We start from the raw sequence: 25012 nt of genomic DNA on the forward strand, positions 1-25012 counted from the left end.
CACAATAAAACTGCCAGGAAGAAATCATGACAGTACCATTTACTGACATGACAGTGACATGTGTGACAGGCATGTCTCAATATGCATAACACAGCAGTGTGTGATAGGTCATGCAACATATTCCCAACATGCTGTGCACAACTTTCCCTCCCTCAATTACAAACATAAAATGCATGGGAAACACTTTTCATGGATTATAAAAGAACTACTGTCTGCTATGGTAAACCAGAATGTAGTGGCTTCCTTATTTATTTCTATGGATTAATTATTTGGCTGAGTAAACTTTAGAACAAGCCTAAGTACACTGCAGAAGAAAAAACAAGTACTTCAAAAGCCATAATGAAGTGGAGACAGACATTACTGAGGGAGAAGTGTCCTATTAATATGCATAAGACTGTTAAGGATTCTGTTGAAGAAGGCTGCTCAGCCATCATTTCCTCACTGCTATTCTCACCTGCATTGCATACTCTTCAATTTCTTGTGCTCGGCTCAAATACCAATCTGTGACGAGATCTACAGAAAGGTCAGTAGTCCTGTACTTCAGTAATTCAGGTTGTTTTTCATACAGAAACTGGCCTTCATCTTGCAAAGTCGGTTCAATAACCATCCTTTAAAAAAATAAGTATATATTTACGTATATATTTATTTACCTATTTTTTTTTTAACATCAGTCTTTTTCCTAAAACTTCTGAAAGAAAATTATACGATCAACCTACCACAGTGAGTGTTAGATTTTGTCAGCAAAGGAACTACTAAAAGATTCTAAACAGGAGAGAGATCATGAAAGAAAGAATCCTCTCTACGGAACTAGTAAGAGATTTCAAATATGTGACAGATCATAATAGAGAACGCTCTCTACTGAAGATCCAGGTTTGCACAACTCTGCTTTCCATTTGGCTCAGTCAGCGTCCCTACGAAAGCTGAAAAAACAAGTTAATGTGTACAGAAATATTGAGTCTTTCTGGGTCAATTCCCACATTTTAAGAATTACTAAACAAATTCTTTATATTTTTGCTTTTATATACACTTACCTGCATTCTTGTTTTTCACACCAGTCTTCTTCACGATGTTTCTGCTCATTCCAAGGAAGAATTTTCAATGTCCCCTTCTTGTAGCTGGTATGACAAAAAAGAGAAGCTTTACATAATTTTATGTCCTTTTAATTTGTTATGGCACTCAAGTAATGGAATACAAAGCATACAAAAATATTTCAGTGAATTCATAATAGGCATGTCAGTCAATTACAGTATCAATTATTTAAGATTCATTACTTCTTAGTGCAGCTTTAAAAGTGCAGTTTTCCCTGCATGTTATCCATACAAACCCATATTCTACCTATTGGTTAAAAAAGCAAATAAAAAAGATTAATAAATTTCCTTACTGACCATGCTTCAAACAAAGGAAAGAACTCATTATATATTTTCAGAGTTTTTACCATTTCACATGAAGTATTCTGACTTCATATGCTGTCACAAGAGACAGAAATGAGTAAAAACCTATCATATTCGCAACTTGAAAAAAAAATAAAATCATTCCAATTTTAGCACAAATCTTCCTACTGAAACTACATATGTCCTGCTGTGCTTATCTCAAGTTTAATCTGAGTTTCTGACTACAAGCTTCTACAATGAAACACCTTCTAAATACTGAGGTTGACGGGAAAAAAAACCTGTTCAAGATGCAGGTTAAGAACATCACGGATTATTACTAGAACAATTAGCTATGGCTTGGTGTAGAAGGCCTAGCTGTTTATGCAGCATAAAACACTAGAAAACCATGTCAAGCTATGCAGAACATAAACCAATGGGGAAGAGAACTTTATAGGTTCTGGCACTTGCAGAAATAGGAAACAAACCATGTACAAAGTAGAGACATTAGAGGTGCAGTATACTGAAACAATAAGCTATTTTAAATTTAATTCATTTTCTCCTGAACCTGAAAATAAACAGCAACAGCTATACTACACAGACAAGCCCTATTTATAAACCAACAACTGACACAATCTTCTCATCCCTTGAAGAGCAGCACTGTAACTCAGTACCTTAAAAATAAACAGAACTCCAACCAACAATTTCACAATACAGGAAGAGTTGAAACAATAAGCTAAAAATCAGTAACTCCATCTCATTTAGCAACAGCCATTAAACTCACTGAACAAAGCAAGGAATGCCCATAAACTGCCCTGCCCATACACATCTCACCCAGAACACCGGTCACTCTTTTCTTTCCCTCCTCTGTGCATTAGCAAGCAATACCTTAGGTTTTAACACAGTCATTCCAACCCTCCAAATTATACATGCTGTAGTAATCCAACAGTAAAATGGTAGAGACAGGTTTGCAGATTATCGAAGTCAAGCAAATGAAGGAGTGAGGGTGGAAAACTGCTAATTCCTGTGTCAGAGCTATAGTAACACCTGCTTTCAATTCTAGTTCACCTGAACAAGATACTCTATGGCTGCCTTTATAATTTTACACCATGTAGCAACATCATTAAAAAGTAACTCATAAAGAAAACTCCAAACTAACATTTGTGGTATAAACAGGAATAAAGCCACTTTCTTATTTTTGAAAGATTCATCATCAGCCCATACATTTTTGGGATAAGGGGTGCTGTAGCTGTTTAAAACTTAAATAACATAATTTAGTGTTTAAAACTGACTTCATAAACTAAATTAATACAGTCATATTTCAAATGTCATACCTGAGAATGTTATTATGGAAGGCCCAGTTTGTAGTGAAAAAATTTTCTTTATCAGCTGAAATGTCAAATACCAGAAAAGCCAATGTGTGATTAATGTCTTTCAAAATATAAAATCAAGACAGTACAAGCAGGACTTGATATTTCAATGATAATGCTCTCCTTTTCTGTGTTCTGTTTAACAGAAAAGAAATTAGAAAGAATTTGTCTAAGACAATTTCATATCTTAGCAAATTTTTTCTCATTCCCAGTAGGCTTAAGAAGACATTTCAAGGGAATGTTTGTTGGTTGGCTGGTTGGTTGGTTGTGAAGGTGGGGAGAAGACTGGGGGTAAAATTAAAGAAAAGTGGAAAGCTATAGACACAGCTGTAACAACATGGAAATTATAGAGGAAAATGCAGTTGCTTCTCCCTGCATGGAATGAGATCAGTGTGTCTGATTTCCCCCACACAGCATGTGCCAAGGGGGCCTAAATGAAGGGTGGAGCAGAGTGGAGACACCATGGCCAGGCTCTGCTGAAATCCTTGCAGAGGATTTTTAGCTGGTAAATCCCAGAGCAGCTAAAACCCAAAGGAGATAAAGGAAGATGTCTTGCTGTTGAATCATCAACCATGGCAAAAGCACTCTCCTAGGACTGGTGTATATTCCCGTCCCAACGTTACATCAGATACTATACCAACATTCCCTGCCTCCAAGATACCTCCAACCCTCACTAAATAGGTATAAAAGTATATACTTTTATACTAATTTCTTCACTTAAATGTAAAGAAATAGTATAAAAGTTAAGAATGGGGAGAAGTCAGGAAAGACTCCATCACAACTTCTGGGATCAGCCAATGGGCTGAACCTGTCTTCTGCCCCACAGGGATGCCCACTGGGTAAGAACCATGTTCTGTGCACACCAAATGAGAACTTTGAGCTTAACTTTTGTTAGGGAGTAGAGCTATTATGTAATTATGTAATACATATTGCTTTGAATATATAATTACGTAATACATATTGCTTTGAATACATTTTTGCAGTCAGATGCTATCACCAGCAATCCTTGAACTTTAACCTGTCACAATTTTATTAATAAAGAGTGGAATTCCATAAACTGGAAGCCTGAGTCCTTCAAGGGGGCTGTCAGCCACTGGCAGCAGGGAACTCACTTGAATAAAGGTGTGCAAACCCCAGAGGGGTCTCTGTTTGGCACAGAACTGCCCTCCAACTTAGCACCACTCCATGAAGAGTCCCCACAATGGGACACTGACAAACTGGTCTGGCATGAGGGTCTGAGACCAATCAAACACGAAGGGTTTGAGGAAACCTCCTGTTTTCATGTGACAAGGGGCTTGTTTGGTTTTTCAGTTGGTCAGTTTAGTTGGGGTTTTTTCGTTGATGTTGTTCTTTTGGGAGGAATTAAGTGGGGCTTTTTTTTAATATTAACACACCTTCTTAATGGGGAAAAAGGTGCTTTTATACAGCAAACAACAGATAAGGGTTTCACTTCAGCAGCTGTTTCAAATGTCTGCAAAACTGTATCAGAACTACTATGAGGGAATAACATTAAGACAAGATTTTCAGGTAACAACTCCAATTTCACATTAAAGATAGCTTTTTCCTCCAACATTAGCTTACATACTAATGTCTTAACTATTATTCTGTCCCCAAAATTTGTAATGCACTTTGTTAAAATTATTTGATGTAGTCAAATCCTACAAGCCCATTTGAGATTTTTTCTTTATTAGTAAAACAATAAAATAGCAATTGCTTTTTTTTATAAACTACAGGGGCAAGAAATATTCAGCTGCTGGCAAAGACCACCTGCAAATGGAAGCTCTGAAAGCAACCTGAGGGCCTGAGCAGTTTCAGAGGCTGAAGAATGAAAAAGCAAAGAACATGCACCAGATCCTGCCCTTCCCTTAGTCCCATTCCCACCCACAGCTCCACTAAGAACAGCCCAAAGAGTACCAAGGAACCTGTAAAACAAGGTCTGACCCTCTCTGTCAGATTCTCTCACTCACCTCTTGGCTGAGTCTCCACTGCTGGAAAGTATTTAGGAGACATGAAAGTGTGGCATTTAAGGACATGGTTCAGAGGTGAACTTGGTGGTGTTAGGTTTGAAGCTGGACTTGATCTTAAAAATCTTTTACAAAATAAACTATTCTACTAAAGAGAACACAAACTGTGCCCCTACCCCTCTCTTTCAAAATCTGGCTTTTGCAAGAGTCTCTGACGCCTTTACCTGACAGTAGAGCAATTACTTACACAGTAAGTAAATAATTACAGCAAAACCCCTTAAGAAAACTGCAGCACATGTCACTTATTGTATTTACTCTGAAAGCAAAGTCTTGTTCCCAGTAGTCACCTGCACTTTCATGACTTTCTTAAGTAAGAGAGCTTCCCACCTAAATAAATCTTCATGACTCTCTTAAGCAAGAGAGTTTCCCAGCTAAATAAATCTTCCTATCTAATCTCAGAAGCCCAGAAGAAAATTTGGGGATTTGGCTGTTTGGTTTGGCTGTTCTTTGTTCTTCCAGTGGTTACTTTGATTCTTACCAAGAGAAAGAAGTCATGCAAAACAGTAAGGAAAGAGGTGCGCACATTTGATGGATATTTAAACTTCAGCATTTTCCTCTTTAGAGTAAAAAAATATAAAAAAAGAAAATTACTACAAATAAACAAATACAGATATTTAGAATGCAAATTTAAAACCAACTCTGCACGAATGAGATCTGAATGACAAGGAACCCAAGGAACCAAGACATCTCAAAACACACAAACACAACCCTAATGCTATGATCCCTCCACATGAGACTGAAAAGGCAAAAAAATAAAAGAGAAAAAAAAGTTAAAGAAACTCTAGTGACGCAAGCCTGTCCACTGCCAAATACCACATTGAACATATTCTTCATAATTTTGCTGTCATATCCAGCATACTTGCCACATATGTGGTGAAGTACATCCAGGACATATAGTTCCAAAAAAGAAGTAATATCTTTACAGATTCAGTAGCACAAAAGGCTTACCACTAAATTTGGCAAAACTTGCATATTTTTAACTGGGTTATGTAACAATATGAATTACATGTTTCTAACCTCCAATTATTGATAACATATTTGAGTTACTTTACTCACTCTGATATACAAGTATTAGAGACTAAAAAGTTTAATTTTTATGCAAGCATTACTCACCCCAGCCTAAAGTTAACAGTTCTTAGCAAATGCTTCTTTTTACAGACATGCAACTACTCCATATCCCTAATATTTTCAGAAAATAATTTGTATTTCCCTCTTCCCAGCTAAAATTTTATACTTTCTTCCCTATCCCTTTTTCTTTGCCTTCCCTATAACACAAAAGCCACTCGGGTTTGCCCTTAAATACCAACTGTTTGAAATATTTTTTGGAATAGACTTTAAAATATAATCCTTTCCAAATAGCAGAAGTCATGAATTACATAGAGACTACATTAAAAATAACTTCCCTAACATCCCAGCTTTATAGTGTCAACTGAAGCTGAAGGTTTACTGCTTAAAAAAGATAACAGTTAAGGAAGATCTCACTCAATTCAAGTTCCCAGGCTTTGCCCTCTGTTAAAGTTCCTTTCCTTCCCCCTTTCCCTGCAACTCCAAAATCCATCAAGAGACAAAGCAATGTACAACCCTCTCTCTGGCTGTTTTCTCAAAAGAGTGCAATAAAAATAAAGGTGAAAAGTACAGACAAGCCATATGAATGACTAGAGGCAAGAAGTGCATGATGTCCCTTTCCTAAATGCCAGAGCAGATTGAAGAAACCTAGAAGAAAAAAACAACATGCCAAGACTGATACCATGTTGTTCATGTTATCATTTCACTTAAATAGGAAATTATATTTCACTGTACTTACTTCCTACAATACCGTAAATACTGATGAGACTGGGCCTCATTTACAATAAACAGCAGATGCTGTTTTACACAATATGTAGCTGAGCTGTTAACTACCTGCTGCATGGCATAGAAGATAAACCACCATGTACTTGAATACTGTACTGGAATAAAATCTAATGAAAGTTCACATCTAGAAAATATCTAGCTGAGGATATTTGAGCCATATATTATAGAAGTATGTTATTTCTCACTTGAGAAACTTCAAGTAAATGTTGCAGTGTGCTTACCTGTACCTATTTTCCTCTCCTGAAAACTACTGTTGGCCATTTGCCTTCTGGTCAAGTCTACCAAGACTAATATCATGTTTCAGTATAAGGTTTTGCGGGAGTGAACCCCACAGTTGTCCAGACACCTCAATTCCTGAAGTGCTAAAAGCATACTTCAGAAGTCTTTCCTAAAAGCTTATTAACAGACCTCACTGTGAAACACTAAAGAGGAGAAGATTTTTCATTTCATGGGAAAGAATCATCACGCGGTGCAAACTTGGCTGCAAAATGTCTACCTCTATCTTTTTCCCCTTCTCACAGCAGAAAAAGTTCAGAGTTAAAATATTTTAAGTCAGGTGTATGGATAAGCCATGGAAAATACTTTTTAAAGTATTTTCTGCTCTGGCTCCATTTTCCTTTTTAAAAGTATTCAGGTTCACCACTGGAGTAAGTTGAAAGAGGAATTTTAGACTTTTAACTTCTCACCAAGAGTCAAGCAGCATTCAGAACCCATATTCTCTAAATGCTTAAAGAAAACACCACCAATAAAGATACAGTGCAAGATATTTGATTTTTTGTCCTATAAATCAGCATTTATGCAAAGTTACTCTTAACACGTAAGTTTCTTGGTGAGCTCAGAACACACACACAAAAAAAAAACCCAGCAGAACCCACAGCACTCAGAAATGACTCCTAACTCCATTTACCTTCTTAACAATACTAATAAAATATGTAACTTCCTCTTGCCCCCTACATGACTGTATCGAACTGTCCTTACTATCTCCCCTCATTCTGAAGAGTTAATAAAAACTCCTGTATTTGAAATTACATACAAGGACTGGAATAAACCAGTCTTGACACAAACAAAGGATGAGACATCCCTGTACCAAAACCCTCTATAAAGGCAAAGATTAGAATGCTATTTTTATCTCAACATTTATCAAAAAGGTTTGTTCTTAACTGATACTTATGCTTTAGCACAGACTATTTTTTTCCCTTGGATTTCTATTCTCAGTTATTTCAGTGACTCATGCAGAAAGAGAGAGCACCAAAACTCTGGAAAAGTAGTTGTTAAAATGGAAGCAAGTCAGTTGAAAAAGTCTTCAGGTGTGAAAATACCATTGCAGTCTGAAAATTCATGCATACAGAAGAGACAAAGAGGTACAGAAGTGAACACATATCTGAAAAGAGGTAGAACTCACATTTTTCTACAATGCTTTGTTTACAACACCTGTACAGCAAATGCAGCTGAATGGGGGCACATCAGAACCTCCACACACGCCCTGCACACCAGAGAGAGATGTAGCAGGGCTGAAATGTGAATTCAGCGTGCACAGACAGCCTGCTGTTTATGCACTGTACACTGGATCCAGAGCTCATTCTCCTTGTGCTACACAACTCTGCAGGTTTGTTCTTGTAACTGAAACCCCACGGAGGTCAGAGACATGTGCAGGTTAAGCCTGCATTCCTATGCACTTGGAATTCCAGACATGGCTGCTGACAGACCACTGTAGTCATCAAGGCAGGTGGCTTTCTTTCCCAACCAAAAACTATCAGCTGTGCCATACTATAATTGTATGCAAATGTATACCTCACATGGCTGTGAGGTATTTATTTTTCCTGAGTCACTGCTTCTCCCCCACCTTTTTACCTTCTATCTTTTCAACAGTAGAATAAATATGATTGGAATCCAGTAAATTGACTGATTATGGAGGTATTCAACTCTGTTTCTTCAAAAAGAGCTGACTTTTCCTGTATTGCTCTTTTCACTCTATTGTTTATGTTGGCTTGGCAATCCTTCCCATTCTTTTCTTTGACAAAAGAAGTCCCTGCTATTGTAGTTTCTCTATCATATCAACTTCACTTATTGAATCCTGCAGATTATTTTCTCTCCAAGGACAGGCTTTCAAAAGAGGAAGGTCTAACTCAGTTTTAAGGTCAGATTCCAATTCACTCCATTACCAATACCAACTGTGTGGGTTTCCTTTTTTTTTCCCTTTTAAGCATTTCATACAACAGGCCTGCCTCCAGGACTCTTCAAGTTAAAAATTCAGAATATTTTTTCTTTAAATCTTTTCCCTTGTAAACCCATCCACATTGAATGCAAAGTGCAATTTGCCCCAACATATTTATGAAACAGTATATTTTTGGTGAAAGACATTGATGTTTTTAGAGGTAGGTTTGGGGCATTTTGGAAGTAGATAAATCTTTGCTGTCTTTTTTAATCATGTCTCCCTGTCTGAAAAATAGTTAGAAACACTCATTTATTCCTCATTTGAAAGCCTGTGTGTTACATACATACATAAAATAACTAAAACATTCTTTTTTCATTTAATTTAGAAACTCTTTCTGTATCATACATTCTTTTGTCCAAAGGCTGTATCTTCTCAGATAGCAATGGGGAAATCAATGCCACTTTCTGTTGCTCTGCAATTCTTATGTCTCTAAAACAGTTTTGTTATGTCACAATTATTCCATAGCTGAGGATGAAATATAAGAAATGCATCCCGGATATACAGTCTCAAACAGCTGGGATATGTATTGCATTGTTCATACTGCATGAAAACATTCTCCTCTTTCATTATAGAATTTGAACAGTGAATTAGTAAATGTAAGTGTTGCGGTGTGAAGCAATGTCCTGTTTCACCTCTCCCAGTCCCTCAGGTGTGCCAACCTTTCCCTTCCCTTCCCCCTTGCTAAGTGCTGTCTGTCAATGTTAACATTCCAGCAAGGGCGTTGTCTGGTTGGTGCAGTTCCAAAGATGCTTCTCAGCCCTGGGGTCATTGGCCAGTCCAGGTGTCACTGTCCCCTGAGACTGCCCCTCTCCCACCTGGTTGGTGGCACACCTACCCCTTCCCCTCCTCCTTTCCCTGGGCTTACAAAGACACAGGGACCATGCGGTCGGGATTCTGCTGGAGCTGTTACCAAGATTCGGAGATCTGAGACCATGGAATAAAACTCTGGATTAACCCTCCAGCAGAATCCATCTCCTTTTCCTCTTCACCACACCTAAAGCCTTTCCATTAGATGTAAAACCTGAGTTCCTGCTTGCCTGGACTTGTCCCATGCACCCAGCTGCAGCATCCAGCCCTCCAAAGGTGTCTCTGAGGTGAAACACCACAGCTGCCACCTCTGGTCAAGCAGCAAGGGCCAGACGAGCCCAGGCACGTTCCATCTGGTAATATTGGGATCATATTCCAATATGTAAGTACAGAACTGATTATATGTATTTTTAGGTTTCCAACTGCTCAATATACTACCAGATACAGAAGTGGTGGGCAGAGAGAGAAGTGCTTCATTTTCCAGAAATACCCATAGGGTGTGACAAATTTATCAAGACTGAAGTGCAGCTGCTGCCTAAAACATCCTGCATTTTGGGAAAGCTGATCTGCATAAACCAGTGGAAAAGGTATCCCACAGCTTTTGGCCACGACAGTTAGCTAACCTTCAGAATCCCTGCCATGCACACTACAGTGACTGCTTCAGGTCTTCTGAAGCAGCTCTGCCACCAGAGGAGAAAGTTATAACTGATTTCATATAAACAAATCAATCTATGTTTTAATGATGTGGCTGGCTAACCTCTAATAAAATCTGGGGAGAGGGAAACTTTCTTCTCTCCTAAACAACCCAGAATGAATAATCTAAACATCAGAAAAGTCAGCTAACACCACACAAGCACAGTTCAGAAGCTCACGGTTTTTTTCCTCATGTATACAATTAAAATTGTGAGGCAATAGCCCATTTTGATTTTTTGAAAGCTATTTTAAAGACAAAGCTGAACTCCAAGTAAGATCAAAGCTGTCTGCCACCAAATAATGAAATACTACTTCAGAAGTGTACATTTATAAAGCATAATGAATGTTTCTGGGAGAAATTTTATTCTAAACCCTGTAAAAGAGCAATGAACAAATGAGACAACAGCTGTGGTACACCTCATTAGAAGATTGGACAAGGCAAGCCAAATCCCAGTTCAGGACTACGTAGGCAAGAGACACACATGGTAGATGAAGTCAGGACAAGTCCAGCATTAACTAGCCAGAAATACAAAGGAAACCCTGATGATGATCTGTGGATAAACAGCACAGCCACAGTTCAACTCACATGCTACAGGAAGTTATGTGAAGGCTGCTACTGGCCTGTCTAAAACCTTCTCCATGCTGAACATACTCGGCTCTCTCAGCTAAATGACACCTCAGCTCCAGCACAGCAGGTCCTGTGAAACTTCCCTCCTTCCTCCCTGACAGTTCATGTTCTCCACAGCTCCCTCATGGCTTCAAGTTCTCATTCTCTTCTTCAAAAACTCCTCACAAGCAACATCTACATAGGGTACTTTCGCCAGCTCACTGTCTGCAGCAGCCTCCTGGCTATTCCTCTTGTTATCACAGATTCACACACAAGCAGCTTGCAGAAGAGTCTCTCTTCCTCCAAACCACTGCTTTATTTTTACATGGACAAGAACCTTCCCTGCTCCCACCAGAAGTCAATCCAGACAAGAGCATGAGTGTCATCACGACAAGTTAATCTTTCTCTCAAAAATTATTTTTTCTACTTCGTAGTAGAAGGTAAGATCTGCTGGTTTTTTTTCTACCAAATACATCCTTGAAATTACCTACATTTCTTCCTCTGAACTGGTTTTTTTCTTCCTATTAGTGCAAAGATAAAAGACATGCACATAAAACACAGGCCCTTATTATTTTCACTGTAGCACTATACAAATGAATTCAAACAAATTCAAAAAGGGAACTGACCGTGAGATTAATTCTTTTAACATGAACACCTCTGAATTAAACTAAAAAACAAAAGCAGTTTAGCTTCACAAGATAAAAAATAATATTAAAAAGAGGGGACTATATATTAGACAGTTCCACAGACGTTCCACTATCAAATCTATTTACATGCACATATAAGGAAGGGAAGAGATGAAACTCTAAGAGCTTTATTGAAACTGCAGTGCCACAGGCAATAACTAAAAACCTAGTTCAGGAGAAGATATCATTATGGAAGGGCAAAGTCAACTGCTTATGAACTCTTAGTAGTACTTACTCATTCGTAGATGAAAGTCAACTACATGGAAATTGTCAGGTTTTAAAACCTTCACTAAGGTTTTAGGAGATACTTCCACATTCCCATCCCAGTTCATCAGGCAAATGGAGTTCATCCAGCACTCTCCAGTAAAAATTCACTTTATGTCACAACTGAACACCGGTATTTGAAAAGTTAAGAAGCAAAAACAGAGAAACATAAAAAATTCCTATCTTAGGGGGAAGATTTTTACTATAGCATAATGTGCAATATAGCGGACTTATGGCTGCTGAGGGAACCACACATTTGAAGTTCCAGACTTCTGTGAGTTGAAAATTATAGCAGTAATGCTATAATACAGCAGTTAACCCTAGTACAAAGGATAAGAAACTTTTAAAAATGGAAAAATACTCTGGTTATGTATTTATAATGGCAGTAAAACACTGTTTTCCTAGATCACATTTAAAAACCTCAGGGCAACAGTCTTAACTATAGACTAAGAACACTAGCTATAACTATTAAAACAGAGATCAAAAAGAGCTATCAGCTCCTTTGAATGCCTGAACTTTTACCACCTTCATTCTAGTTGTCCTAACAGATGTAGTCTGTGCATCTGATGGATCTTTGAGAAGGAGCATGAATCCCAAAAAGAGACAGCAGAGACACAGGAGCCATCAACATAAAAGAAGCTGAGAAATAATATGAAAAGAGTACGAAAACATTACAATCCAAATTCTCCAAAAACACATTACTTAGTAATGTTCATCTATCACAATACCAATTTGAAGCCAATACCATTTACAGCCACCAATGTGTCTTTGTATTTCAGATTCCTTCTCAACTAGGGAGCTGTTGAGCTTACTTAAATCACAGACTTTTGCAGAAGTCTCATGAATACATAAATTCCCTGCTTAGACACAGAACTCCTGAACTGTTCTGAGTAACCCCAAAAGATGCTAAGCTATAAAATATGTGCCAAAAATGAGAAACAAAAGTATATCTACCATTTGAGACTTTTTACAAGCAGATACAAGAAAAAAACATATGTATTTCCTAATAACCTATCACAAAAGGGAAAAAAAATCTACTTTTTTCCTCCATTTGTTATGCCAGCTCTTCCTCGACTGACAAGACCTCAAATTTTTGTGACACTGCCCTTTAAATGCCATCCTGATGTAAATTACACATCCAAGTACAAGAAAAACACCTACTTTATGCCTACAGAATGCACTAACCAAAGGAACCTTTCTTTCAGCAGGTACTTAGAATTTAGTTCTGGCAGCTGAACTGAAGGACACAGATGAACACAACCTTTACAAAAACATTTCTTAACAGGTTAGGAAGTTCATCATATATAGCACTTGAATGTGTGCTCATGTTGGTGGGGGTGCACAGCAAGCAACTGTTTCAGTGCCCTTACCCTGGCTGTAGATGGAGGTGCCTGCTTACCCACTTCATCTGTTCCATGCACTAACAAGGCAGCACCTGCTACACAATCTCATGTTTCTCCTCTGCCAGATTCCCTTGAGATGGAAGAACTAAGTGAGCATAGAGCAATGTAGTGAATTCCCATAGGGATGAGTGTCACCTCACAGAGCTCCAGCTGGGAATCAACCCCCTTATTGTTCGAAGTGTGCAGTGTACACAGACACAATATGGTAAATTTAAAACAGTGCTTCATCCTACACACACAAACACACACAGAGCCATACAGGAAGATGCAGAAGACACCTCCATCAAAACCCTTTCTGATCAGCAGGGGGTCTGAGCTGCAGGAAACTGAGCAACAAAGGCAGCCACAAGGCACGAACAAGGTGCTCTTTAAGTAAGGCCACTGGATCAGGCTGCACTCCTGAACAGGCAATGCCATCAGCTGATCTGTGTCAGTGGACTTTCTACATGCACCAAATACCCTACTGAAATCTGCTGGTACAAATACTGTGACCAAAAATTTTCAGAAAAAACAAGGATCTAAGAGAAATCACTAGAGAGCAGCCTTTTTTTGCAACTGAAAGGTAAAAAGCTCACCTCCTGAAAGATACCCCCTATTTCCCAGCTGCAACAGTGTGAAATTTCAGAAGGAAAACCAGATAGTCCTTTCCTGATTCAGAATCTATTTGCTTAAAGTCAAAGTTCATCAACACAGATTGAGTCACTGCTTGTCCTGAGATGCCTGTAATTACAAGCTACATAAGCTAGAGAGCTCATATCCACAGCATGTCAGTAATTTTACCATACTAATAAACTCCCTAAAAAACAACCACCAGAGAGACAAGGACAATAAAGTCACAAAAAATTACTAAGAACTTCAATTCTCTTCAATTCACATGAAACAAGAATTGCCAGAAGCCTCCTTAATATAGTAAGAAAATGTCACTTTATACAACTTAAATCTATTTCATTAGTATATTAGTCTCATTGATAGATACTGTCATCTGTACATATTAACCACATTACTAAAATATTGGTTTAGGGAGTATATTTAACAACATTATGAGCAATCAGTTTTGTAGCAGAGAAACAGTTTTAGAAAAAGCTTATATCAAATATACAGTGTATTTTTTGTTTTATAAATATATGGGATTTGTGTTAATCTCATCCTCATTTTTTAGTTGTCCAAAGTCAAAAACTTAAAAAAACACACAGTATTGTCTATTCTGCAATCTGGAGGATAAAAAGTGTGAATCTACACATACCTGATCCTAGCACTGGAAAGTTCTGTCTGCTATGAGAATAAAAATTCAAAATATATACTTTCATTTTTCAATAGCAGACAAAACTAAGTTCTTAGCCCATAACTTCACATCTTTACTACTAGATCACTAGTGAAATGTTTTATTTTAGCTGTCATCTTGTCTCTTGGCACATAAGTCAGTTTTGTAAACAAACCAAACAACAAAGTAAAAAAATTGTATTAAAAAAAAGAAAAACAACAAAACCAAGAACAAATAACCCTTCAGAAACACAAGGACCCTATTTATGACCAACAATGGATCATAACCATATTTAAGATGACCATTCTTCCCTATGTGTCACATTCTAAACCTTAAAAAAAGAGAAAGACTGGAATATGTTTTATCAATTTTATAAACACTTCAATAATTTATCTTCATGGTCCTAACTTGTACTTGAAAGAAAAGGATAAAACAAGTGTTTTCATACCTTAATTAAATCACTAAATGTGTTCCTAATACTACCAACAAATAAAAAGGGAAGCATTAGCTATCATGAAATAAAGACTGTTCTTTCTCTTCAGGGACAACAAAACTGGTAAGTGTTTTGAATTAGGAAAAGTTTCAGGGGAATGAATTGAAAAACCCTATTTTAAAAGAAGAATTGCCCAAATGGGACTGGCAAAACCTTGAAATGAAAAGCTTGACTATAATAATGAAAGACTACAAAAAAAATCTATTAGCTTCTCCAGAAACTTTCCCTCTTTAAGTAAGCCTTCAAAGTCCTATTGTAAAATACCAAATAATGAAATCTGTCCATCTCTTTATGAGCACTGAACAATATGCTTCAAAACTAATATCATAATTGAAGCGTCGAAAAGAAACACTCTAAAAGCAAAAAATTCTTCTAATAATATAAAGAACTTAATTACGATGTTCAAGGAAGACTCTCTTAGAAAAATTAAATTTACAGTAAAACAACCTTTTATGCTGAAATGAAACAATAGGAAAGTCTGTATTTAAAGCTTTTCATAATTCTACCTTACCAAGTTACATAAGAATTAGTACCAAGAAGATTAATGTTTCTGAAGTTACTGACTGCTTAAGTGTTAAATTACTTCACAAAACAAATCCAGAAAAATGCATTTGCTTCCAGGGACCTAAACACTTTTATTATTCCTTTCACAAGCCAATTAAAGACCTGTACTACACAGGTGAAAATGTGAGCAGTTTCAGGTCAGAAAAGTCCATGTTCCCTCTTAGATATGTAATGGAGCAAAGAACCTCTAAGATCTCTACTTTCCTGTTAACGACCAAAAGGATTCCACAAATGGCACAAAGTAAAGCAGAAAATGATGACTGGTAAAGTCAAGACCCATACAGACAAAGCTGCTCTTTTGATTCCAGATAATAACTAATAACAGAGTGCCATACATGGAAACTAATTTATGTATTAATCTAAAAATCTTGTCTCTTTGAGTTAGTATCTATCAATGCACCCTTACCAAGCTTCAGGTAACAGCAAAGCATACTCGTGTGGTGAAGTGGTCTCTGGAAAATTGGAGAGAATCGCCTGTCTGTGTGGAAGTAAAGCTGATCCATGGAAAGTGAACAAAATTTCCAGGGCTCTGACATTGCTTTCCTGAAGAACAGAACAGTAAGTTGCAGAGCTTAAGACTGATTTAGACTGAAAATAGAGCAATGTAATGAAAATGAGCAAGAAAGTTTAGGTCATACAACAAACAGTTCATTTTTAAATTTTCTTTTGCAACAAAAAAAACAAGGTCAGGGTCACAGCATTCATTTATTTAAAATCAAACAAAGACACCACCTCTTAAATTTCCATTGAGATTCAACCAAGTTCAAAAGGAGGAGGAAAAAGCACTTTAGTGAAAAGAGCAATATCAAAATAACATTGGATTCTAGCAACATAAATATTAATACCCGAGCATAAGTTCTTGCTGAAAGTACAATATTCTGATTTCTGAACTTCTTAAAGAATTCTCCATCATAATGTTCAGCTGCATGAGGCCCTCCAAGGATTTCCTTAAAAAAAAAAAAAAAAAAAAAAGACTGCTTTTTATATGGGATTTACAAAAGCATCAAGAAGTCCACACATCTTTTTATCCTAGGATGAGTAAGTATGAGATATATGCTGAAAAGTGTGCTGGGTTTTTTGTTTCAGTATAAAAAAACAGATGCACTTTTGGTTGATAAGCTAAGACCATTTTCTCCCTTATTTTAATTAAGGTTTAGACATCATTAATTACAGGGATGTGGTAAAAGCCATAAATGGGAGTGTGTGCATTACCAACTGCAAACTTTAAATTTAAAAACCTAGTAAAATACAGCTTGACATTCCAAAAACTTTCACATTCGTAAGCTCATGGAAGAAAAAGATTTGTTAGAGAACCTGCACAGAACTTGTCAATTTGACAGACAGGGGTATCACAGTAACCCTGCCTGAACTCTACATCCCATGTAGTTGCATAACTCAATTCCCTGCAGACACAGGATGCTCAAAGCAGGCTTTTGCCCAACTGCAACTGTCAAGGCAAGAAGCCATCCTTTGAAAACAGTGAAGCAGGAGAAACACAGTCACTCAAACAGAAAACATCTTACTTTTCTCCACTGATAGACTGGAGTTTATAGCCTTTCAACAAGGCAATAAACATTAATACCACAATAAATAACAAAAAATGGTAAGATGATGTGCTGCAAAAGCTGCAGGAATACCTGTGGTGTGAGAACTCAGAAGAACTCACCTCATAGGTCTCAAGGCGATCAAGGTAAGTTAACAGCTTCAGCCTGCTACGGCACAGCTCCTTCTGTTCCAGGGTCAGCCTGTGTTCAGAACAGGAATTTTCACATTTACCATTAATATTTTATGTCAGATGCATATGAAGACAAAGGTTACGCATTTTAATGACTTTGTGCACTGGGATATAGCAAGAAATTAGCTAAACCGAGAACTTTGACACAATATAATGCCAATTAAAATTTAAACCACTTTTCTAGTAGGAATAATATATATAAGAGTAATTATGTTCTTGCAACTGTGTAGTTATTATAAACCTATAATTCTGAATAAAACATGGCTTAACATTTCATTTACTTTGAGAAGTTTACTGATGCTAGCAGTTCTTGACGCTTCTTGGCCTCCTTTTCCTTTCTAGTATCCATTTCTTCATCTGGTGACAGAAGGTCTTCATAGGGAATTTCAATGTCCACTTCCCCTGGTAAGATAAATCTGGAAGACAAAATCAACAATCTAAGCAAAGGGGAAAAAAAGAAATTAAATCATTTTTGAAGAGACATATTAAAACAGCTTTTTGTCTATGTTTTGACTAAAAATCTGCATATTTATAGAAAAATACTGAATTTTTATGTTTTAAACAAGCAGGGATTCTTCCCAAGCCAACAAGTGACATCAACTCCTGTTTCCACTCCCTCCCTAAAACAAACCAAAACCAAACTTGATAGAAGTTTCTAAATTCCACAGCCAGCAACTGGATTGGCAGCAGCTCTCCAGCACACAATGGCAATAGAAGTCTGCACAAAGAAAAGAACAGCCTCTTTCTATTTCTACCACCAGAAACTGAACACTGAGGAGAATTCTCTACTGTGTCTTGCTTCTGCTTGATCAATACAACTAAGACATAACCAAACACATTTATAGGGTTAGTTGCAGCTTTCAGAAGCAGCAAGAGAAACCGATTCTCATAGTAAAATACTGACATCATAAATTCCCTCTGACAAAGAAATTAGAGGGAATATATTTACAATGAACACTGTATTTTATATACATAGAGAGATAAAATTTATAGGTACTTTATGGACATCTATAGAAGAGTCTGAGTCAGAGCATGACCTTTCTTTATGTCCTGCAAAAGCTTCCCAATATTTTCACTAGAGGTTGATAAGAAAAAAAAATTACCAAATTAGTATAAAATATTTATCCACCATTCTTTAAAAAGAAAAACAAACAAACAAAAAACTCTTCCCAAACCTGCCACCATCCTCTCCTTTTCCTATGGCCACAAGAGCCTCCAAGTCTGTGCCTTTCAAGCCATACTGAAGCAGCTTCTTAGCAGCATCTGCATTTTCTGGAACTCTTTCCAAGCACTCATGAAGAACCCAGGCACGTTTCTTGATTTTGCTCTGTCCAAGAACAAGAGCACAGACACAATGTTACATGGTCCAATCCAAAGCAACAGAACCAGAGATTATGTCAAAGTTCTCACATGTATTTCTTCCACTTAAGAAAATGTCAAGCTCCCCTGGTGACTGACAAAGCAAACCCACAAAAGAGATGAGAACACAATAAACACAATCCCCTCAGAGGGGAATATATATGTGGCAGAAAAGGGCAGGAAAATACCAAATTACTAAGGAGAACTTCCAGAACTGGAACACAAGTTATTATTTGTACTTTCTAATTACCTTTACTCCTTTTTACACTAAATAAAATGTGATGGTTTGGGGGTAAAGTACATGTTTTATAAACCAAGTGTATAAATTCCATGACAGCACTAGAGTAATTTTCAATACCACCCTCTTCACATGCACTAAGATTCTGTGACAGAAAAGGCACCAGAATTACAAAATACATTTGCCTTATCTGCTGATCTTTGGTTGACATTACAGATCACATGCAGAATGGCTAAATTTTGATATTTTGTCAATATCTGACTTGAAAAATAATAGAATACACTTCTCTTGATCTCTTGTAATACTTTAGTCTAGACTAACATACCTATCTATACTACTATATATACACTACCTATATTACTAATACTATACTCTATCTGCTATTCTAATACAAAATTATATATTACTATTCTGTAGTAATAGTATATTTCTATTACTAATAGTTTACCACAACCATGAGGTTGTACAACTTCAACACCATTTTTCTGCTGAGTTAGCAGTCTTTCTTCCAAGCCAAAAAAACCCCATGTTGAATTCTACTGAAAGGCTCAGTTACAGTTTGCAGAGTTCACTGAAAATTTTGTTATTCAAACTTTGTGATACAGCTACTGTACCAACTTCACCTTCTCAATTTATTTTCTATAATAACCTAAAGTATAAACAGTTGATATTTCCAATTATTATTCTTCATCTGCCAGGCAATAATCTACTGTGGCATGTGGGGGAAGAGATTACACACAGGAAGTGTGTTGCTATAAACAGAATTTAGAAGATATTCCAAAAGACTTCCATTAACTGCCAAGGTTTCTAGATCAGGCCTTCAGTTAAACTGCTCTCTTACACATGAAATGGAATTTTCAGAGCAATTCTTCAAACTGCCACCAATTCACATTGCATAAATTAGAACACAATTGAGAATTCCATTTCTGTAAAGATAACACGGACAGTCTGATAAGAAAGCCTTAAAAAAAAAAATCACAAAGCACAAACACACCAAGTAGTCTTGAATTGAAGCGACATTAACAGCCGACTTCCTCCACTGTCTTTGGTACACAAGATCAGAATCAAGGCCATACGTTTGAGCTAAAGACAAAGCTTCCCCATATTCTTCATTATCAATCTAAAAAGCAAACACATGAAAATTAAAGTCATCTGATTTTCCATATTGAACAACAAATGGTTAATTCTGTGTGTTGAAAGAGTCAGAGGGATAATTACTGTGGGTATCCATAAGCAGGTAGGAAAGAGACTGGTTCAAGATACAGATAAGTAAGATTCAGGTCTGATGGACACCTCTGGAAAGTCAAGGATTTTTCCCCTCAAATAAAAGGAAGATGTTATTTAGGTAACATCATATTAGTTATACATCATATTTAGTCTGACACCAGCATTCCCTGGGAACTGTAACAGTTACAGAGTGGGCTGGTTTACCATCAGAACAACTGGAAGGGCCTAGACAAAGCAGTCTGTCCAAGATCCCTAAAGCAGAGCAGTATCTGTACATATATCTGAAAAAACAGGCAAAACATTCGCAGAAGACTGTAAGTTAACCCACTCCTGGGCCAACAACAAGTGAAACTGATTTCATTCAATATATTTGCCAAGTCTTGCACTACATGCAAACACATGAGTAAATGTCCAAGACTAGCCAAACCAATGATACACAGTGTCTCCCAGTGGAAACATCACATCATTTCAGTGATCATAATGCTATTTTTAAAAAAGGATCCCTTTGATCAGGTGACACAGCACACTGTCAGTTAAGAGACTCTCAGAAATATGCGCCTAAATCCTTTTGTCTACACAGCAGGAATTAAAAGAAAAATAAAAAGTTCGTTCTAAATAAAGCTGATTAAAAGAGATTTTACTTTTCCTTACAGACTTACTTTTCTCTGGTACAGTTCCTCTGGAGTCGTGGATCTTAAGCTGACAAGGCGGAAATTCTTTGTAATAGTGCGTGGTCGTTTCCGTGGAGGAGCAAATCGTTCCATTTCTGTTACAAAGTACAGGCCTTGCTTTAGGTAGCTGAAGTATCTGTCCTTAGCAGAAGTTTCCTCATCTGAGTCCGAGTCATCATCTCCCTCATCTTCATCACCAGGCCTGCTCTCCAAGCGCAGTCTTTTTGGAACAAGTTTCACCTCACACTGCAAGAAAAGATGAACATGAAGCATCCATCTAGTACACCTTAACTAGTTTAGTAAGAACTGAGTACATCTTCCACTTCAAATTTCAGAGTCAACATCCTTCCTCCCTCTCTCCTTTAAACCCTTTGTTTCTCAGTTTGCTTAACCTGTTCCACAAACCCTGACTGTCTGTCTCCTGGATGTGAGGTTTCATCCCTCATCTACCCAAGTGAAGGCTTCTTAGTAACCTGCTTTTACCCTACACCTCCTGCACCAGCCAAGACAGGGCAGAACAGTGAAGACAGCTTACCACAGCATATATGAGTGTTTTCAACTCTCAGCTATTCAAATCAAGCTTTTCTATTCAATGCAATCTCAGACTACAACCTTAGGCTGTGGTATGCCACTCACTAGCTGTACATATTATTTCCAGAATAATACAACTTTCCAAAAAAATACACACAAGCTTTGTACTGAGATTTTCTGATTCTAATGTCAAACTTTTGATTAAGATTTTTAAGAACTATTTGAATATAAGCTTTAGAAAAGAGTCATTTTCTCTGTTTTAGAGAAAATTACTGGTTAACTTTATTATCTTCTACTCCCTGCTGGAATCCTACTAAAAATAAACAAAAAATGTATCTCTTATGCAGCTCTGCCTTCAATGTGTTCCTCATGTCTAACTGAAATGTGTTCATTCTTCCTTTATGAGACATGTATTTCAAAGTGGAAGAGGAATGGTTGCAGTACTCTTCAGAACACTAACATACAAGGCAAGGTTACTGTCAACACAAATTCTTTTCTGTTGCAAGTTTCCTCTCATTAAGACTCAACGTTCCAGGAGTTTTGCTTCTATTCCCCACAAGTTATTTATTGTTTTATCAAGTTTTTTCTTAGAATAGTTAAGCTGCAGCTAGTTCAGAATCCCCCTGCAATATGTATCTACAGATAAGGAAGAAAAATCACTTCTCCTGTTAGTAGTAACAGCTTCTATTTTAACCCCCCTACCTTAGGATCACATATAAAAAAGCCAACTGTTATACTGCAATCCAAAAGGATACCTGCTTGTTCACATTCCTCACCTCCAGACTTAGAAATCCTCCATCGTGAGCCGAAGTGACCTGAGGAGAACTCTCAAACCATTCACAAGTCTTTCCCAGCAGGTTCCTTAATGTCTTGACTGATGACACAGTCAATGCACCAGAGCAGCGAGCAAGGATGACAGAATTATCTGCCCACCAATTTACATCTATCAATGGGTAATAGGATTCTTTATCTAAAATAAGAATGCACCATATAAAGAAAGATAATGTTAAACCTCAGGTAAGAACAGAGGAGACTGCCATTATGAAGAAATATGGTCTAATCTAACAGATATTTATTGTTATATTTGCAACCTTGGTTCACTAAGTCTGTATTTTGTATCAGTTATCTTTTCCTAAACCGTATTTGTATTAAATAAAGCTGTTGAGAACAAAAAAAGGTCACAATTACAAACATAATATATATAAATTATTTGGAAAAAATTCACAGTAAACTGATTTACTTGCACAAAAACTAACAGATTTTTCATCTATGAGAAAGATCTACTTCATTACCTATCAGGCCATCCTCAACATGACAACAAACCTAATAGTAATGAAAATCAGAAAAGACTACACTGCTTTTGAGGACAAGTAAACATATCAACACATTCCAAGAGGATGTTGTTAGGAATGTTAAACTAAAAAAACAAATAAACAAGAAAGCTTGTAGGACTGAGGATGGAAGCCATGGCATTTCCAGTCACTGTCTTGATTATGGTAACTGGATGTTGGGATAAAATGTTCATACAGAGAGTGGGCTCATATTGCTCCCCGCATGTCACTTCCCACTTCTCTGATGAAAACCACCTTTTCCCAAACAGCACTAACAAACAGGTCAGATTATTCCTTTTTTTAATAGTGCTTAACCAGCAGTGCCTACCTATGAAGGTCAGATGAATTAACCTGAAGACAGAATCTCCAAAGAAAATATTACAAAGAAGCAGGAATTTTTAATAATATAGATGTGTATAAGCAGCAGCAAGTGGATCATGGAATAGCTATTGATCTCTGCACTCTTGGAACAGCCATGCAATAACCAGGTGCTAAATGGCTGCTCAGACTGGCCTGAGCTTTCAGAAAATAATAGAGTGTGATGAGGTAAATCCAGTTAGAGGAAATTGCTTTAGAATTGTTTTCAAAATTTTTAACCGGTATCTTTAAATTAAAGTAGCTTTCAAGATTTATTAGACATTTACAGGAAGAAAAAATGAAATCCTGTGCTAACTGAAATATCAACTTTTTTACAGCTATACAAGCATTCCTAAAAGAGAATCTGAAAAAAAACCTATTGTGACTGTCATTTAGATCTACCATGCTACAAATTCAAATCATGCAATTTTGGCACCCTGACTGAGATTTAATTCAGCTATTTCAGTCCTCATGTATTTGCATTATTATTTTTAACTCCACAGTGATATAAAATAATGATCTAACTGTACTGCATACCTTTTATTTTCTTTCTTTTTTCACTAGAGAGTCTCCAGTCCGGGTTAAGCTCATCATAGCCAGGCTAAAAAAAAAATTATATGCAAGTACATCTTTTTAACACAGAATCCGTTTATTTACTCTGTAGTTGATCCACTAATTTTTCAATTAAAATGCTCTCTATGAATTCAAACTCTTCTCAAGCATAAATATACAACTGCTGCAGCACCATTGTACTTTTCCACAGACAATTAAAAGGAAAAAAAAAAACCAAAACCACAAGTCATGGCCTGACCAGCTTTAAACAGTAATCATACCCAAAAGATTTCTGAAATAAAGGTTCTCCAGCAATCAAAAGCCAAGTGTTTGCTTTTCATGTCTATACACAGGACTGCAGGCTCATAAAATAATCTCCAAGAGAGTCTGTGTAGTGGTCCTGTGTGACAGTGTAACACAGTTCTCTAAGTATTTTCCCCAGCTATTTTCAGAATTATAAAGCCCCTTTGAAGACTAATGCAAGAAAAGCAGCAGCATTATTAACTGAGGCACCGCAAGGTTTAGAATTATGTTCCAGTGCTGCTATTTTAAACATGACTTAGCAGTGACAGAAATCCTGCCCCCAAGTGCAACGCAGTGGAAGTACAGGAAGGTGAAATAACTAAAGCACATTTGGATAAAGCAGAAGGTGCTTTTCATACTTTATTTTTCAGTAGAAATAGGAAAGTCTACTAATTAAAAGTAAACAGGAGGCCAGTCTAATTTAATTTCACACATATTATGGAAATACACATTATACTTGGACACCAGTTTCACCTATAAAAAAATTTTTGAGAATAGTCAAGCACTAAATATTCCTTTATATCACCCTCACTGAATAATGAAGTCCTGAATGCTCCTTCAGAATACATATTCATTATTACTAAAAACAAAGAAAAAATACAACTCACTGTAAGCATCCTTGAGCAAAATTTGTCTGAAGTGTATATTAAAAATAGAGATAAATAGATATGCATATATAGACACAACACTCATCTCAACACTAGAACAGAAATTCTTTGAGGGTTTTTTTTTTGTTTGTTTTGGTTGCTGTTTAAAAATGCCTTTCTAAATAAGCTTGAAATTACATTTTGATCCCATTTGTTTACCCTACTTGGAACAGATATTGGTTTATGTCTCATAGGTTTAGAGCATAGCACACAGTACTCCAAGTGAAAAGCCTTTCTTTATCTATTAGTCAAGAAATTATTGGGAGGAAAATCAGAACACTTCACATACTAGTGTGCTTCATTTCAGATTTTTCACTTTTCAGAATGTATTTCCTCATTAAAATAAAGTTGGGGTTTTTTTCTTTGAAAACTAATTCGCTTTAAATTTCCAGTGTTTTAATTCACACAAGTCACTAAAAGTTTGCCAGTGTCTGGGAAATTCCAAATGTAAGTTCC

The 25012-nt window shown here is 36.8% G+C and overlaps 1 protein-coding gene across 1 annotated transcript in view; it reads right to left on the bottom strand.

Moving 5' to 3' along the window:
* Positions 1-25012, bottom strand: part of NBAS (NBAS subunit of NRZ tethering complex) — a 161214-nt gene that overhangs the window by 115101 nt on the left and 21101 nt on the right. The window contains exons 13-23 of the mRNA XM_054630256.2: positions 23592-23655; positions 22143-22336; positions 20824-21081; positions 19932-20057; positions 18516-18667; positions 17622-17756; positions 17272-17350; positions 16451-16552; positions 16012-16148; positions 1032-1115; positions 455-608 (exon numbers count right to left, since the gene is read on the bottom strand). Of these exons, the coding sequence (XP_054486231.2) occupies positions 455-608; positions 1032-1115; positions 16012-16148; positions 16451-16552; positions 17272-17350; positions 17622-17756; positions 18516-18667; positions 19932-20057; positions 20824-21081; positions 22143-22336; positions 23592-23655 (1485 nt within the window). The remainder of the gene's footprint in view (positions 1-454; positions 609-1031; positions 1116-16011; positions 16149-16450; positions 16553-17271; positions 17351-17621; positions 17757-18515; positions 18668-19931; positions 20058-20823; positions 21082-22142; positions 22337-23591; positions 23656-25012) is intronic.

The sequence above is a fragment of the Agelaius phoeniceus genome, chromosome 3, assembly GCF_051311805.1.
Source record: "Agelaius phoeniceus isolate bAgePho1 chromosome 3, bAgePho1.hap1, whole genome shotgun sequence".
Classification (NCBI taxonomy): Eukaryota; Metazoa; Chordata; class Aves; order Passeriformes; family Icteridae; genus Agelaius; species Agelaius phoeniceus.